This window comes from Enoplosus armatus, chromosome 22 (assembly GCF_043641665.1).
Source record: "Enoplosus armatus isolate fEnoArm2 chromosome 22, fEnoArm2.hap1, whole genome shotgun sequence".
NCBI lineage: Eukaryota > Metazoa > Chordata > Actinopteri > Centrarchiformes > Enoplosidae > Enoplosus > Enoplosus armatus.
Window position 1 is genome coordinate 7,696,935 of NC_092201.1, and position 19,072 is coordinate 7,716,006.

At 40.5% G+C, this 19,072-nt stretch overlaps 1 protein-coding gene across 1 annotated transcript in view; it reads right to left on the bottom strand.

Moving 5' to 3' along the window:
* Window positions 1–16,287, bottom strand: part of exoc4 (exocyst complex component 4) — a 106,497-nt gene extending 90,210 nt beyond the window's left edge. The window contains exons 1-9 of the mRNA XM_070928912.1: window positions 16,200–16,287; window positions 14,820–15,009; window positions 13,150–13,344; window positions 9,455–9,648; window positions 7,647–7,756; window positions 5,417–5,517; window positions 5,106–5,260; window positions 4,082–4,084; window positions 245–422 (exon numbers count right to left, since the gene is read on the bottom strand). Coding sequence (XP_070785013.1) covers window positions 245–422; window positions 4,082–4,084; window positions 5,106–5,260; window positions 5,417–5,517; window positions 7,647–7,756; window positions 9,455–9,648; window positions 13,150–13,344; window positions 14,820–15,009; window positions 16,200–16,279 — 1,206 coding nt within the window. The 5' untranslated portion in view covers window positions 16,280–16,287. The remainder of the gene's footprint in view (window positions 1–244; window positions 423–4,081; window positions 4,085–5,105; window positions 5,261–5,416; window positions 5,518–7,646; window positions 7,757–9,454; window positions 9,649–13,149; window positions 13,345–14,819; window positions 15,010–16,199) is intronic.
* Between the last annotated feature and the right edge of the window lie 2,785 nt (window positions 16,288–19,072).

Here is a 19,072-nt window from a genome sequence, read left to right on the forward strand (position 1 = left end):
CTCACAGACACATACATAATCTACCGGACTGAAAGATATGGCAAACTTTTCTTTGTGTTTCCCCACACATATCACCAACATTTGATTCCTATATAATCTTTATAACTGTTGATGTTTAAAGTTTCATTTTTAATTGATCGCTAGGGTTTTAATACTTCTTTTTAGTGACCTTTTTTTCATGTGACTGAGCACATCCATCAGTGGTCTGGGAATATTTATTCTGTCACTGTTGCTCATATCTGACCTGCAGCACCGTCTGGATCTTGGCAGAGACGTCGGCCTGCTCATAGAGTTTGATGCCCTCTTCGTGGGCCCCGCCCGGGCACTGCACTGCAATCTGCTGCAGGTGGGCCAACACCACGCTGTGAGCCTGGGCCACTGCCTTGAACTTGTCAAACAACAGCTCCAGCAGTTCCAGCAGCCTGTAGAGGGAGCCAGAGAGAGCAGAAAGGCAGGGAGAAGATGAGAAACAAGACAGACAACAACACCACGATGGAGAGCAGGAGAGTGGGGAGTAAATACAGAAAGAGAAGAGGGAAGGGGGGTCAAGAGAACTTATGAGAAGTAATACTTCCATTAAAACAAAATAGATGTGACAAATTTGTTTCACTTTTGGAATAAAAAAACATTTATTTCCTAGGCATTTTTCCCATGGTCTAGTCCTTCACAATCTAATAAAGGAGCAAAGAAACACAGCCAGCACAACATTCACTCTACAGTTTATTGGTTAGGAAAATACGCTACCCCTACAGTAAATCACTTGGCCTTGAATTTCTATATAAAGAAAGCAGAGAGCCACCACGGAATTCAGCTTCTGTATTAATATTAGAAAGAGAGGAAAATGAGACCTAGGGTGACATGTGACTGCTGGTGCCAGCCGGTACACCAGTTGACAAACATTTTTTTTTCCTATCACCACCAACGACCATAAAAAGTCTACACTCCCTGAGTATTGCCTGGGTTAGAGACGGCTTTGTGTGCTTCTTTTCCTTACCTCCAAATTCATGGTATCTATTAAAACTGCTGAGAAACACTGATACCTTTGATCATTTAATGTATCATGGTAAAAAGCATCCAAATGCCCTTTTTCCCAACATGATTTTTCTGACACAGTTCCAGCAGTTTACCTCTTCACTGCCACCAGGAGGGTGTATATGTATAGAGATTAATTCTACTTCTGGATGAAATTAATCAAAGTATTCCATTTCATTTACCTACATAATAAAGGTAAACATGTAACTGTAAAACTGCTATGTATAAATTCGACTTATGGCTTGATGTAAGGAGTCACGTAAAGGCAAAACTGTAGCTATCCTGAAGAAAATGAGGGAAGTGCTTTTCATAGTACCAATTAGGTATTGCAGTTCCCTGTGTTCATTCACATTTCCTATCCAGCAGATACTCCCAGCTATTTTACCTACAGTAATAACCCAGCAACTGGGCTGGCTATCGAAAATGTACCGAGCTGCCCAACCTGGACTCAAATGAGCAGCTACTCTCATTAGTTCTAAATGGCTCTGGCTGAAGAAGAGAGCGCGGCCAAAACCAAACAGACCTTCCACTTGATCTGAGTGCAACGCCTTGGATTGGAAACTCACAGTTGCCTCATCTACGCTAATGCTTTCATACAGACTTTGCTATACCTGCTTTCTGCACAAGGATAGAGCTTTAAAAGTAAAGAGGGACCACAGGTTACATTAGTTGAGTCTGACTGAGTACCCAGTGCACCCATGCTAGTGAGTGCCCACTTTATTTTAGTGGAAATTTTACAGTTAATATGAGCATCTTGACACTGTTTGTTTGACACAGGTCTTTTAGTACTCTCTACTGGCATTTTAATTAGGTTTTATTAAATTGGTAGTAAGTGAGACCCTTTTTTCCGTAAAAGTTCACAATATTGGAATTTTAAGTCCCTGATGAACCTAGATTTCTCTATATTTCTCTCTCTCTCTCTATATATATATATATATATATATATATATATCTTTCCCTTATGGGCAGCTGGACTATTTCATGATTTTATAAACACACAAGCTATGCAAGTCTTAGAAATAGCTGTATTTCAAATCTTACACTCTTGAATTTATATATAACACACCTTGTAAGAATGATAATGCTCAAAATCTTGAACTTATGCTGCCAACAGACTGTGACATAGTTCCCTACTATCGTCCCTGCACCTAACCCACATTTTTCTGCTGATTCCATTAAGAAACAAAGTTTTATTAGCCCGAAGTACAGCTAACCAGAATATAAGTTAAGATTCCAAACCAGAAAGCTGTGACCGCCACAAACAAACTATCTTCTAAGTATACTCAAAAGCACCTGAGCCCATGCCCCATTAATGCCAAGTCAATACAAATTACTTCAGATTTAAATGCTGCAAGAAAAAAAAGCATGCTGAAAGTTTTGGGAAGTGGCCAAGGTTTCCTGGGAAGGTATAAGGATAATGTAGAGGCAAGATGGATGTTTCACTAGGGGGCATTTTGGTTGGCTGTCTGTCACTACACTGGCAGTAGTAGCGAGTAAATGTTATTAATGGAGAGGAAAGCAGGCACAAATCACTATGAGCTATAACTCTAGCGAATGGAAGATGTTCGTGAGACGAACAGAGGAGCTGTGAAATGCCAACGAGTCAACGAATCCTCTCTCTCTCTCCCCCTCTCTCTCATGCATAAACATGAAGGACTGACAAGAAAAAGGATACATAGTGAACACCAACTTTCAGAAATGGACAAATAATACATGATCACGTATGCATGCATAGAGATGGACACGCACAAAATGCACAAAAACACACATACGCATAGGCAGACACACACACACAAAGTGTGGACAGCCCAGTCCTCCTCATTATCTCCCAGTGGAGGCCATCCTAATCCATATCGTCTGTTCTTTGAGGCCTCACTTCTCATTTCCCCTCAGGATCGAAGCTGACACACACATGGCTGATGAACAGCCGGGAGACAGCAGGGAGCACACACGAGGACATACACTCCTTGACTAACTGACCAACAGTACATTGGTGTGTGTGTGTGTGTGTGTGTGTGTGTGTGTGTGTGAGTGTGTGTTTGCTTCTTTTTCAGAGGACGATGATAGTGTCCACATAAGATTATCATTAGGTTTGTTGCCAGCCACAGATAATGAAATTACTTTAAATTGGGGTCTACAGAATGTTTAAGGAACCCTTTTGAAATATCAAATGTGGTAGGTCATCCTGTGGTCATAAACAAATGGACGAAGAGTAGAAACACATTCACACAAATTGTCCCACACATTTCCAAGGACCACTCTACTGAACAGGCAGAAAAAAAGTACAAAAGAGACAAGCAATCAATCTCGTGGTCAATGTGCTTTTCTTGTTTTTAAATTGGATTTAAAGTACTTAGCCATTTATTTTAATGTTCTTTGGTCATTCATGCATTTCTACTTTAAATCAGCTCTCTTACTAAGGGAGTCAGATGAGATTCAGAATCTCCTATATACCAAAATCAAAGCAAAAAGAAATACGTCTCTGTTTTTGTGATGCAAAATGGAAAAAAAAGGGAATATGAGTTCAACAAGTCTGATTTGATATAAATTAAATTGAGCACCACACATCAGTGGTGCATGCTAATAACTTTGGTGCATGGAGTGGGAACCTCTTCTGTATCTTACTAAAAGTGAAATCTAGTGAAAGGAGGTGGAAATGAAAATGCACTTTCAATGTGGCTGAGAGGACGTGAATGAGAACATAAACATTCAAGAGCAAGCCACACACTGCTGTATATGCTGTAAAGTGCTTAAGTGTTGCCTGCTAGTCTGCAGTGCTATAAAATATAGTGTGCAATATGCAAGACCATTGTTCCTTACAAGTGGTACATTGGTAGGAGTTTCCATAGCAACAAGCCTTGACTTTAAATTGAAGTGAACATAGGCAGAACTAGGTGTGCATGCATCCAAATACAAACACACACACACACACACACACACACACACACACACACACACACACACAAACACACCTCTAAGTGTTCGCCCAAATGCGAATACTCTGACATAAATGTGGTGTTAAGCGCTCACACGCAGGCAGACTTTAAACAATCTGTAAGGTGTAAAGCTGGGAATGAGCTACATGGTGGCCTATTACATTGAGGTCAGATGAGATTCAGCAGGCAACAGGAGAAGGAAGGCAGACGAGGCCAGAGAGAACATCCCTGACAGAAAACAAGACGTTCCTCTTAAATGGTTCAGGATCACTGGACTGAGACCTGTGTTTCCCAAGTCTGCTCACTCTACGTGTATGTCTGCAGGAGCTGATGTGACTGCTTTTAAAATGTAGCAGTCCTCCACGGCAGCTGTGAAGTTGTTTGTGTGTGTATGGGTGTGTTTAACCATGACTTGTCAAGGTTTAAAGCAGCAGAGTATCTGTTTTCATGGTCTGAGGCAGGTGTGCCTCCAGTCCTAGCCTTTACTGTGTTTCATACCTGGTTGACTGTCTGACTATGAACACCCTGGGACTGCATTCAAAACATGTTGTCTACTGCTAGACTGCTACTGGTGACTAATCCAAGCCATACGAGTATCTATAAACACCAGGGAGGGTAGATACATTCCTAACCTTTAACAACCACTGGAGAGAGTGGTCACCCTGTACTTAATGACACTGGAGAATTGATTCTAATGGGGATACTATAAATATAGAAGAATAAGCAAGCAGGCTGCTTTAATAAAACTCTTGCACAGATACAATCCAATTACAAGTGGATTACAAGTGACAGCTTTATTAAGGCATACTGCTGTTTACAATGACCACTTTTTGGAAACAGTGCTTATGTTACTGTATTTTCTATCAGGCAAATATTATCATTTCAAAAAGATGGCTTTCATCTTTCCACAGAATTGCTTATAGTTTCCTCTTCATGGCTATCTACTTACTGTATCTCCCTTTCCCTATTGATTTACTTTTTATTATTTACCTCCAGTTTTCACTGTTTCTCTGTTTTCTCAATTTTTTCACTGATCTGTAGCAATCCTCTGCTCTTCAGGGAATTGTTCTCCACTCTCAGGAAGCCATGATATTTCAACATTGGGCCTTCCTTAACCCTTCCTGTTCATTACTGTACCTTGGCTGGCTCTCCTGGGCCAGGTTTTCTCCTCTCTGGTAAGCATGGTCTGCTATCTGAGTAGTGGACCTCTTGACGATCTGTTTCAGCTCAGGTTCCAGCCGCTCCATTATAGCTTTGATAGTCTCAGGGATTTTCTTCAACTTGGCCAGAGCCTGAAGAAAAGGGACAATATAAACATTTGGCTTGAAGGAAGAACACAGAAACACTGAAATAACAACTTAGAACACAAGGGTAGATGTAACAAAATTGAGGTGTGAAAATTTCCAATGAACTGTGTGTGTAGTGTTCAGTAGTGTTCATGTATGTACCTTGATGAGGATGCCCATGAACTCAGCACTGTTCTCCTCTGGATCTACCTCAGGGAGGTCCGCTTGGTTCAACTCCCGCACATCCTGCTGCAGCTCACGCACTAAAGAAAGTATAAAAATATGTATACACATAGGTTAGCATATACTGTAAGTGCTAACAAAATAGGGATAGGGGTATAGGGATGCAATTATTTAATAACGAGAAATAAAAAGTCCACACACTGTTTTGCTTGTACTTGCACATTTATAAACCAATTGGTGTCTAACTTTAAAATTAACTTGAAAGTCCTTGGAGACACAACATGTCACTTGTCAACCAAGATGCAACTATCACCTTCATAACACTTATAACAATTATAATATAACAATTATAGCTTTAACTACATTAATATCATACAGATTTCTCTTTTAAACCCACACACCTGCACCTACCCTGTTATCCTCCCCCCTCCGTGCTCTCTCCATCTGACTTAGCCACATTAGCGGCTAAATTGAGAGTGGCAGCATCGAATGATGCTCTAATTTCCATTAGATGGGGCTTCCCAATTCCCCATCAAAGCACGTTAAGAGAGTTAATGTTTATGGCAAGTTAATGGACTTTGGGTGTATTTCCTCTTTTCCCCCATTCCAACTGTAGTTTGTGTAATCATTATGATAATTACTTGCTACAAATGGGGTGCTCTAATGCTATTAGACAAAATGGCTAGGCCACTGATGGAAGATGGCTGCTGTGTCGTGACCACATTTGTTAGCATGATGGTGCATAGGCACTTAGCACCCGGTGCTAACTAATTGCCAGTGTTCTCTTTGCATAATGTGGGGAAAACTGTGGTTTAGCTTTTACTTTTAGGCCTACAGGGTGGGTGTATTGAGCACATATTTATTATGTATTAGTGGTAATTTGTACATTTGTATGTTTGAGGTCATTGAAAACACATTCATGGTGATGAGCTGAGCTGAGTTAATAAAAATACGTGGAGTAAAAGACACATAACTGAAATGACAGTTGTAGCTGACATAAGCCCTCAGTGAAGTAAGAGCTAAACTCAACAGAGAAAGAGACTGAGACAGAGAATGACAGAGAGAATGACCAACAACCACAGGATGGCTTTTAGGGAAACCTTGCTTTTCAGGATCCAGTCATATGCTAATGTTGTTAATCCGTCATTGCCACACTAGTAAGGTAGCAGCAGCAATAAGCTAATACTTCTGTGGATACTGAGTGGTATGTACAGTACGGCGTTTGGTTGCTTGGTATCCACAGAGTTAAAAAGAAACAGTGAGTCGCTAACTTAGAATGCCAATAGTGGGTGGTGAAAACAGTGCCAGGCTTAATATAAAAATTCAGAAACTCCAAGGGAACACCAAGTTATTGCAGGATTAACTTTTTTCATTATCTTCTTGTTTGCGTTCCTCTGTGCTATGCCTGGAAGGAATGCGGTGCTGACTCTACGCCCCTACAACCAAGAGAGGATTCATACATTCCTGAATACGGTTATAGTCTGCATTATTCCTGTTAAAGCGCTGGTTAACAGTTTGAGCGTAATGAATGCTGGTCCCCTGCTGTGATGGCAGAGACGCTGGGTGACTGATGGCACGGATGGGGGGAGACAAGATGATTATAATGTTAGCGAAGGAAATGTATATTATGATCATAGTTGATGATGTTATGACATATACCGTAAGGATAGAAACGTGGGTGTGTGCCTGTGTGCAAAGTTGTGTGTGTGTACAGTATGTGCAAAGAGGCATCAGCGGTGTGTTTAGTCCTTTGTACAAGAGTTTAGATCAGCACTTTCTGTCTGCATTCAACATTACTATGTGTGTGTGTATGTGTGTGAGAAAGGTTGGCAATAATGACATGCAAATGGATGTAAGCCAGAGTGATGCTAATGACTTCATTATCACAAAGAATATCCGCACAGTGAAAATAAAACTGCAAAGTGAAACAAAGCTAAATCCACACACTTTGTTATCCAAAGAGACCCAACAACACTGCTTTGTTGATGTGTTTATCTCTACAGTATAGTAGTAATGTATGCAATTTTAATCGAGAGCAAACCATATAACTTGTGGTTTTTCATGAAACACCCACTTAAAATTCCCACTTCTGTTTGCTTCCCTTTTCCTTCACTATCATCTTCTCGCCTTCTTTTTGCCAAGCCACCACCCATTTTTTTTGTCCATCATTCCCTCTTACTCCCCCATCTAATATGATCTAATACCGTACCACTGCTGGATCCAGGTGTGCTGAACTGTGATGAATCCAAAAGCTTGCGTGGGGTTGACAGGCTGCTGACATCCACTGCAGGCATTGGAGACGTGTCTTTGGCCGTGGATCTGTGAAGAGAAAAAAAAAATATTATTATTGAATCTTATTTTTTCTGTCTCATATAAAACATGATATTGCAACTGCATGATAGGAACAGGCTCAAATTAACTCCAGACATATGGAGTAATAGCTTCTTATACACATATAAAAGTTTAGTATGCACTAACAGAAATGCACCCGCAAACCTGCCCTTCCCTAACGAAAACAATCGACTGGTATAACAAAAAGTCTTGCATCTCTGGGTGGGATTGGTGCTGCTTTCCAATGAGCCATTTATCAAGCCTTAAGCCGGAGGTGGAAGCAATCCAGGTCCTTTATGTTGGGCGGTATAAACACAGTGTGCCTGCTAAGTGAGTGGGGTGTATGGAGGCTGGCTTGTTGTTAGACGCAACCCAATACAGGAAGGCCAAAACCTGTCACTGGCTGACCCTCAGTAATAAATCACTGTACCTCACCAACCCACCACCACCATAATTACTGCACCCCACACACACACACACACGGACACACATGTGTAAAAGTGCAAACAACATTTAAACTGAATGCCATCCACGGAACACAACAGCATCAACAGAGTGTTCGAAGCCATTGTGCCACATTATCCCTAACAAGTTATACCAGTGGATCATGAAACTAAGAAACTGGCCCTTGGGTCATGGAGGCATAGCTTAAGTTATTTTCCCAGTGGCTGCAATACCTACTTCATCATTTGAAGCCTCACTGGTGTCACATAGAAACTGTGGATGTTGAATTTTGTCATCTTATTTACTTGCTGTAAGTAATTGGCAACTGACCTCCCAGGTTTCCCTGGAAACTAAACAACACAATGTGTTCAGTAGCACCTATCATGACTCTTGGTGCATACCTCCTAATTCCCTATAAGTGAATTAGTGATGTGTCCCTCCTTACAATAAATGATGTGGGGTGTTTTCGTCTGTTTCTTTGGAACTTCACAGCACCAAGCACAAACATGACAACAAGAAGTAGAGCAACAAGTTACACAAGGTCTAATTGTTTTTGTCAGTAATTGGCTTGGTTTCCAGTAAATAATTGGCAAGTTGTCCCTGCAATGGAATAACTTTACTTTATACCGTTTAAACTTTTCAAAGAAAGCACTCTGAAGGCTACATTTCTGCTGACTACATAATGGGCAAACAATAAAGGCCTTTGGTACCTCGGACCAAACTCACTGGCTAAAAGATGTATTTTATATAAGTCTGACATTTTTCAACCTCACTCCCTCTGTCTCTCTCAACCTTGCCCACGTTTATATAGTATATCAGTGACTGTAAGAAAATCAAATAAAATTGAATGAATGTTTGTTGTGTGGACCCGTAAAATAATAACTACAGCTTTTCTGAGGCTAATAGGGGTGTTAATAAAGGAAATGAAATGAAATGTGATTCTGTTATGCTGGTTTTGCACATTATCATACCATTACTTTCACACTACCCTCATTCCCTCAAGTTTTCTTTTCTTTTTCTTCTTCTATCATGCTGACATTGCACACACTATACATCTTAGTTCAGCAATAATACAACAGTAATCAGAATGTTTTAAAGCATGCACAATCAAGTAAATGGCCAAGCATCCCCTGATGACACTGAAGTTTTATTTTTACATTTTTATCCTTGTGAGGACATCTGAAGCCCCCTAAAGTATAATATAATAATATAATATAAGAAATACAAGAAACTGTCCATTACCCCGCAAGGCGAGCAGCATTTTTGTCCTTGTTCTTGTGTCCCAGACGACTTGTGGACTTGATGTAGAGGTGTCGGTGGAGCTCATCAATCAGTACAAGGTGGATGTTGAGCTTCTTACTGTGGAGCTCCAGGCGCAGATCTCCAAGCCCCTCCACCTGCAGCAGGGGGCCTTCCAAGGAGTCCACGGCTGACACCTGCATATGACAACATACCAGCCAATCACCGGTTATACTTAGCTGTGCCTTTCAAGTTTCATAGTGTCTGATCTTACAACTTTTGCAGCCAGACTACCTGTTGTACAGTTCAACTAAGACAATTTAAAACTTTGGTGAATGATGATATTCTTTTGTGTTTTGTTTTTAAATTTTCTTCTGGCATTTGCCACCACAGAAAACACATGCACACTAGAGAGAGAGAGTAGTCTGTTGTCAATTTACATAAAACCTTCATGGCTAGTGAAACACAACCAACATTGGAGAGTGGAGGTGGGCACATTCATTGTTGCTTGACACAAAACCCAACCCTACAAATACTGGACAATTACATAATGGAAAACCCACTGTCAAGGACTTCTGAACGGTCATATTGAATTCTTACCCACCAATAACTGAATAAGGGCTATACAAATACAGGAAATTCAATTTATCATCCCACTATGGTTAGCATTCCTCTGTTGGTGACAAATAGTAATGGTGGTTACGGTGGTTATCAAGAAGCAAGAATGTTCAGTCAAAGCCTTATTCATCCCCATCATTCCCTTATTAGGTTAGGCAGTGTTCAACGTTCTTCAATTCATGACACTTGAGCAAGAAGCTCCCTTTTGGTCCATCTCCAACTCCAAGACTCCAATCACTATTTCTCTCCCAAAACTGATCTAAAGTCTCCTCATGCCGTGCTGAGTCATGCTCTTTATGTCTCCAAATTCAACCAATCTCCCTCCCTCCTTCCCTCCTTCCTCAGTTCTTATTAGCAGGAGCAGCAGCGGCTGTGGAATGTTTGCAATTAATACATCTTCATGCCATTAAATAAAATGTGCCAGTCTGTATGTGGGTATTCATGTGTATGTATGTGCATTTTTTAGTGTATTTCAAGGGCACTAATGGCCATATGATAGTGCTGTGAAGAATATTTGCATGGCCAGGGCGCGGCAGAAGGGAATGGGTGGCGGGGGGGAGAACGCTGGGCAGGGGGCATGGGTCAAGTGTGTGTTGATGCAAATGAGAGCCACATTAGCGACAAGATGAGCTAATGTGCTGCATGATCAGCCCCCTTTGGCTTAATAGAATAACTCGGCATGCCTGCAAGGCTTTGGGTGTCCTGTGTGTGTGTGTGTGTGTGTGTGTGTGTGTGTGTGTGTACACCTTTCAGATGTGCTTATGTATGATTATATGTGGGTGATTGTATGACTGTAAATCATTTAACGTTTATGTGTCTATGGGTGAGTGGGGGGTATCTCATTACCATTGGGCTGGGATAACAGAGGAAGGCTGGTTAACATCATTAGGGGGCCAGGGCTGTCAGCTTAATGAGAGATATGAAGCCTCTAGTGAATTTGCTTGGGAGCAAGAGAGATGGGGAGAAGGACAGAGAAGAGAAGAGAAGAGAATATGACAGTTTATCACTAAGCTCTGAGGTCCAAGGTGGAGGGGGGGGGGGGGGGTGTCCGCAGTTGTATGTGTGTACACCTGGGTTTTGTGATACTACAGGAACAAGTGGATGAGAGAAGATATATAGACGAGGAGAGAAGAGGAGAGGCCTTTTTCTGGAACCAAAGCTAGTCTCGTTTTTAACCAACCCCACGAGGTCTAAGACTGCCATTCAATAGCAGACAGAGAGCATAGTCTGAATTCTAATTGTCAACCCTTAGAGATAACCCTCACATAAACACACACACAGAGACACACACACACACACACACACACACACACACACACACACACACAATGTTATGGGGAGGGAGAGAGAGGGAGAGAGAGAGAGGCTAGGAAGTTTATTCCTGGCTAGTCTACTCTACACCAGCCACACTATTGGGCAGAATAATAACAAAGATACATACTGCATGAGTCTGTAAGCACAAAATATGCACAACTTTTGTTAAAGAGAGAGGTAGTATAAGGTAGTAGTAGAAGGACTATAAGGAGAGGAGAAGCAACAGAAGGCGCACGTGAACACCAGAGAGACATTAATCTGACAGATGAGCGCTGTAATGAGTGACAGCATGATGGGAATAAACACATCAGGGACTGTAGAGAAGTGACACAAGCAGTTTGATGTTACAGCGGAGAGACAGTGTGACTGTGTCTTGGCAGTATACAGTACATCTTCCAAAAAACAACAACAATGTTTTGAACAAGTTTACATTGAATCACATGGCTTTACTGAGTAAACAATACACCAACTTTCCTTGTGAAGCCCTTAATCAACTTGCTCAACAGCAACGTGCACTGAATGGTCAGTTTGACCTTTGGGTATCCAGCAGGTATGGACTGTAATTAATTTAGTACATTATGTCAATAGTGCAGAAGTTTAGATGTGGATCGTTGGTGGAATCATTCACAAACTAACCAAATATGCTATTTCAAGGATGTCATTCAGCCATTTTACAATCATAACCAACATCCTCTACTTTGGCTTAAGTGTGGGTTATTTAAAGTGGACTTTTTATACATTATTTATTCATGAATTGCATAAATATGTCACCAAAGCGAAAGGTAGAACGAATGCATCCAACAGCATTTTGATCTGTAGACGCAAATAAAATGTGCTTTAAAGTGTGCTTTTTACATACCAATGAATCCTGATCAAGTAAAGTGCATTTGAAGTTTGCAAGACAGAGGCGAAGCGTCCGACTGACTTTGAACGTTCCACAACCTTTCAAAATGCGCTGGCCTGACTGAGCACAGGTTGAATGAAGTTCCACTTCTTTCCACCCCCACAAAGAGGATTTTTCATGGTCCTTTGGGCGTACCATCATCCCTCTTTTTCCCTCCTCCACAGATAACCCCATTCGAGCAAACTAATTATTACCAACGTCTGAAAGAAGATGTGTGGGAGTGACAGAGGAAGGGAGAGAGGAAAGGAAAGGAACAGAGAGATCACAGAGCCTGGTCGTTTAGTGCTCAATGCCATCCTCCAGCTCCCCTGCCGAGCATACCGCAAAACACACATCAAAAGAACAAGAAGTACACGCATACATACACACCTGCAACGCCCTCACTGCACTTAGATGATGTTCACTTGAAGTAAAGGAGTTGCATCCACTGGACTGTTCAAGGCTAGAAAAGGATTCTTTCAAGGGATGACAGGCGCCAGGCAATCAATCTTAGCAGCAAGACTTCATAGACAGTGGTGTTTATGTATGTGTACTGTGCACACCATGGGTCTCAGAAGCACCGTACTGCCTCTGTGCGCATTTACATATGTCAATAGGTTTTCCCACAACTTCAAAAACAAGACAACAACCTGTTCCTTTTTCCATTTCTCACTTTCATCAACTTGCCTACCATCCATCCAACCACAAGACAGGACAAAACATATTTGGAAGACCAAATCTATCAGGCAATCTATTTCTTTTTTCTCTCTTTCTGTCTGTCTGCCTCTCTATCTAACTGAAATACTGTATAGCTCACACTTACACACACAGACATACAAAGATGCTCCCATACAACCACATCTCTGGCCATTAGTCTACTCACCAGCATATCCGTGGCATGAAGGTAGTGCTTGCTTGCCATATAGGCCTCCAGCCGTTGAGGCACCTGCTTGATGCTTTCGATTTCATCCAGCAGCTGGAGGACATGCTTGTGCTCGATGCCCTCTATCCACAGCTTCCTCAGCTCATCCCTTTTGCAGTGCAGCAGCATCTTACAAGACAGGAGGTTCTCCTTCACCTGCAGGAGTGAGTTGAAATAAAAAAAAGTAAGACACAATACTTCCAATGGGCACATTTTAGCTACAGTACCTATAAACAAAAGCATTTCAGATAAAGCCATTACTTCAAATACTAACAAGACACTATTAATGAAACACCACTAAAAGGCAGAGCTTTAAAGAAAGATCCAGGACAGCTATGCATCCTTAACCTTCCCCCTTTTTTCCTGCAACAAACCATTTCATCAAAGAAATTAAATTTCCAGTAACAGAGGTGACATAAACTGTATAACATCAATAATATCAACTTGTAAAAACCTAAAAGAAATATATGTATGCAGGTGAAATACAGGAAGGCAGTAAGTAATCGTATCCCTTGAAACATTTTGAAACTTAGGGTTCCACTATCGTGTGGGAGACATTAATATGTCAATTCTATTATATAGTCTTATTATATTTCTGCTTTAGTACATAAGTGCGTGGAGACAATTACATTAAAAGCCCTGCACATCTACACAGGTGTTTCCACTTCTGGCTGATTAAAGTCACTTGACTTGATTAGACCTCAGGTTGAACTGGGGCAGAGCTATACTGGGAGTTTGCAGACATTAAAGCAGAGGGAAAATGGCACAAACACACATTACAAAATAGGCCTTTTCTCAGATGACATGTTGACACGTTACAGTATGAAAATCACAGGTGTAAATAATAAAATTATTATTATTATAATTGCAGTCAGGGACCCTCAGCTTTGAGGATCGGAGAATCCTTTGCTTTGAAAAATGTTGTTCAAAGTAATAAGATTATTATTATTTAGCTGCTTCAATTTCAGGGTCCTGGTATTGAGAATACTGTCTCACTGTCATACCTTCATGGCTTACTGGGATACTTGAATAGATCAGAACCATCACAAATGTTATCAGTAACACCTGTGCTTTTCCTACTATAACAAGTCAAAAAGTCTGCTGTGAAAAAGGCCTCTGCAATGGTGAAAAGAAAAAATAATTTCTTAAGCCATCATTTAAAGACAGAACTGTGCCAGCACACCTTGTTTAAAATTCAGTTTTATCCGGCTAAGAAAAAGCACTAGGAAACTGGCTGTCTGTTTTAGCTTGCTCATTAAGGGGACCGAGAGGCTGACCTCAACATTTTCAATATTTTTTGATAGAAAAAATTATGTCCAGGGGGCTAAGGATTCAGACTTCAGCTGACGATTGTTAAGTAGGCAGTTTTCTTCTTGGGTGAACAGGATTTGTGTTAATTAAGTCAGTCTTCCAGTCCTGGAGAATAAAAAAAGCCTAAAAACTGAGATAAGAAAGCCTTTTAATGTATGACGAGACAAATGAAAATGAATGAAAAACGTGTTTTGTTTTTAATTACACAGCTTAGAGTCACTGCTCTGAAATCCATTAGAAACAGTAAGCATGAATTCTAGTGATGGTTTTCACAACCCTACAGATTTATTTCGTACAGTGTCCAAGTCTCTCCTTCCTACCTGTTTGATCTTGTTCCGGGAACTGGTGATGCGCTCGGTGATGCTCTGGTAGGTCCTGATGGCAGTGGTAAGTTCGGCATAATGCTGCACAATCAGCTCATCTAGATCCCTGTCACATGTCTCAAAGGCCTCTTCCAGACGCCCCTTCTCTGTCTCCCTGTCCTGTACATCATCACTGCTGGACAGAGTCCTGCATTGGAGAAGAGGAAAAGGAAAGGTAGAATTCAACTCAATAACTAAATCCACACCATGAGTCTGAAGAACATAGACTGTCAGGAAGCGGCAATTACAAGCTGTGTTTGAGCTCAGTAGGAGCTTATGTAAAGCACATGGAGGCAGCATAAGGTAGAAGAAAAACAGTACAAGTACAAGGCACAGTGACAGTACAAGACTTTGTATGCCAACATACAACTACAGTATAGGCAACATGAACAGGTACATTCATGCAGTAACAAATGGATCTAACAGCAGCATAAATAGTGATGTTGTCAAATTTAGCATCTTTTCACATATTTGGCCGCAGATGCTTATTTAATCCTTCTAGTAAAAAAAGTGATCCTTTATTTACATTCTGTAAATTAAACCATTACCAGTATTACATACTAAGGACTTGCTTCAGCACTTACAGGGCCCCACGGATATGCCTGACCTCCACTTAGGAAACCCTACACCTGTGAAGTTTTGTACTTTTTCCTCTCTCCAAAAGAGTGTTACAAGAGGAAGTAAGGCTTTGAGACAGTTAATTACAGCTGTCAAAACTGTTTGTTACAGGAGTCACGGTGTGTGCCGCTCATGTAATTCATCTTTTTTACATTTTAGAGTTTTCGGTGATGATAACATAAGATTAGCCTCTGCGTTTCTACAAAATAAACTAAACCTAAGTCAAACTTAATTCCTTAAAACCCCAGACAAGTCGTTTCACATAACGTAGCAACTGTTGCTATGAGACTCAATCTTCGTTGGGCCAACCGGAATAAAAAAAATACTTAATGTACTTTTCTGCACATCGGGCAACATATTTTTCGTCAAGTTGTTAGGATTTTTTAGGAAAATATTGCCGTTTGTGACACGAATAATCGATGAGTTTCAAATTGGGAGAGGTACACACTGTGGCCAATATTCAACCCTTTCTTCTGCCTCAGGAATAAATTCAGCTGCTGTCAATATTAACCGACACATATTATCGCTAACAGAAATAGCAAATGTGTGAGCTTGAATTGCTTATAATCAACAATACAGGAAGGATGTTGCTAACGTGTAGCTTTAGCATACAAGCTGGCTGTCAATCCATGTTTGAGAGCAAATGCGAGCACAGCTGAAGAGCTGTCAGACGTCTTAGCAGCGCCGTCAACTTGATATAAAGACTGTGACAAATCTTACCTTATGACAGAGATAAGAAGACCAGAAGGGTCTTTGTTTTTGGTAACTGCACTCCTGTACCTCCCTGTGTCAGCTGCCATTTTTTCCAGCTGCGGCACCCAAACAGGAAGACAGAAGCGCGAGGTTACGCCAAGGAATTATGGGAGTTGTAGTTTGAACATGGAAAGTAGCTCCCGCAACAGTGGCGCACATTTTCTCTGAATTCTGCTTTAGTTACAGTCACAAATGTGAAACGTATGGTGTCACTACGTTGATATAGACTGTAGAAAATATCTATCTACAGGTCTATTTTTTTGTTATAAGAATATTCGGCAGACAAATAAGCCATCCAGATATTATAGTACAGCTAATGATACTGGTTGTAGTTGCTGTGTGGTGTGGTGACGAGGACTAAGAAGGTACTTCAATGCAATGTTGATATTTTAAGTAATTTTAAGTAAACATTTTAAACCCAGTCCTCTTGAGACTGATAAAGGAAAGGTTGAGCAGAGAAGGAAAGAGAGAGACAGTGTGTGTCAGTGAGTTAATAGCCTCCCCCATTTAAAACAAATGGTGCTGGATTTGGCGGGGCTCGCCTACGCTGTATCTTTGACAATCTCTGCTGTACCAATGAGAATGGGAGAGGGCATTGATTCTGGAGCAAAGGGGGTCGATTCCCAGCAGCCTGGGCCCTGATTGATGTGCTGGTGGACTGATAAGATAACATTGTGGGGGATCTTTGTGTCCCTTCCAAAAAAAAAAAACAATCACTGTGTCATGCAGGAGCCACTGTTTTTCTTTTGAAGGCGCTTAGCTTCCCAGGTCCAAGTTTAATTTTGAAGTTCTTATCACCTCACCCTGCAGCCTATGTCCAGCTAACGTACAGGGCTTCTTTTCTCCAATAACGCTGCACCAAGGTTATTTCTTTCAGCTTGATGTGTGTTTGGACACTAAGTGATTGCTTTGACTGACTGACCTGTGTGTGGATTGAATACAAGGGCGATAAGGTTTTCGTAGGACATGCCTTTATGATCTGTTAATGTATAGATCTAAATGCAAATGCATCTCAGTCACTCTGTGTCCTTCAGCTAATGTTCAGTAAAGAAAATATAAATACTGTAGGAGCCGACTTTTATGGCACGTTGAATAATGGTGCGGGCACTTCACCAAAACAACTCAGTTTGTTTAACTTTCAATACACATGTGGCTATTGAAGAAACAGCAGCTGATATAGATTAGGATAAGAGGAAATCTATTAGCAAAAGCATGCATTTGAACAGGTGCTTTCCCTCAGATATGGTTCTTGTGATCATTAAATAATTCATGTCTTTGGTCTTAGGAATCTATTTGGATGTAATTTGGGGGTTTTAATTAACTGATGAGTCACTGTTAATGTATGATAATAGCTTTAATAATCACTGTGAGAGCAATACAAGGAAAGATAAAAGGGTGGTGTAAATATAGTATTTTTACCTTTCCAATGACACCCCTTGGAAACCTGTAACAAGATGTCATCCCTTGGTGATTAAGAAAAAGATATTTCTCGTCTTGTTTCCATGGAAATGTGATTACAGAAAACAGCAAAACATTGCATCTATTATATGCCCTCTGGATTTTTCACATAATCTTGACTTGGATCAAACAAAACATGTGTCTCATATCTCCAACTTAAAGCACCACCTACATTAAGATACAGCACAGCAAACTTTATATTTTAAGTTTCACCCCCAATTAGATAAAGATTGATGAATGTCTAATGTGGAATCACATTGTGGATATCTCAAATATCACAAGATCAAGGCAAAGTAAGAGATATTGCAAAAAAGCAGTAATAGTAATACATAAAGGCGAAGAGGATAAGGCACTATCAACTTTCTGGAACTAAGTAACAGACTAGTGATCAACTTGACGATTTTCTTGGTGTGCCAAAAGCAACAAAAAAAAACTGACTCACATATTTGTATAAACTGATACAAGCGGGACATGAAAACAAGATGATGATAAGTAATGATGCACATTATATTCACATCATCAGACATCTAGGTGACAGTAACAAAAAAAAGTAAGGCCACTGAAGATGCAGGAAAATCTAGTTTTCTTTCCACTGCACATAATCACTGAATGACACATTACCAATAGATTAACCAGATCACATGGTGGCATAATTGCTCAGTATTAAAATCAGGGGTCAGTCTTGATAATAATCTTGTTTGATAATAATAATAATAATTCTATCACGAGCACGGCTCTTTTCCACACTCTATTCAATCATGTGTCTGTTCTATAAGCACTGCATTCAACACAGCCTGAGGCTATTCATAGAGTGCCCTCAGGGCATTACAGCACATTCTAATTCTTTATTATGTAATCTGCTCACGATAGACTTGTTGTAGAGGTGAGGGATTCCCTTGGGGATATCTGTTCATGACAATATGACAACACTAAAACACCAAAACATTTCAATACCTATTATCTTAGAAAGCCGCAGAAAATGAGAAATCAATAAAATCTCAGGATCTGCATGTTGTATTATACTGTGTTGTGTGTAAGTCTGTATAACTATATCCAAATACACATACATTGTTTACTGTAGTCTGTCTAAATTGACTTTAATTCATTCAGGCCTCATGGCTCCAGGGCGTGATCCTGCCCTGCAAACCTGATCTCTACCTTATCTAAACTTTTACCTTCTTTGTTCTCATTGTTGGAATAACCACTTCATGTCGTCTGTTGTTAATTGAATTTCATTCAAGCCATACCTCATGTCACCATATTCCCTGTGACTGATATCCTCTAATTCACTCTAAACTCTTTTCTACCACATATATGAAGTTTATATGTTTCTTTTTGCACAAACAGCACTATCAGCCATACTGGTGCGTAGTTTTATATTA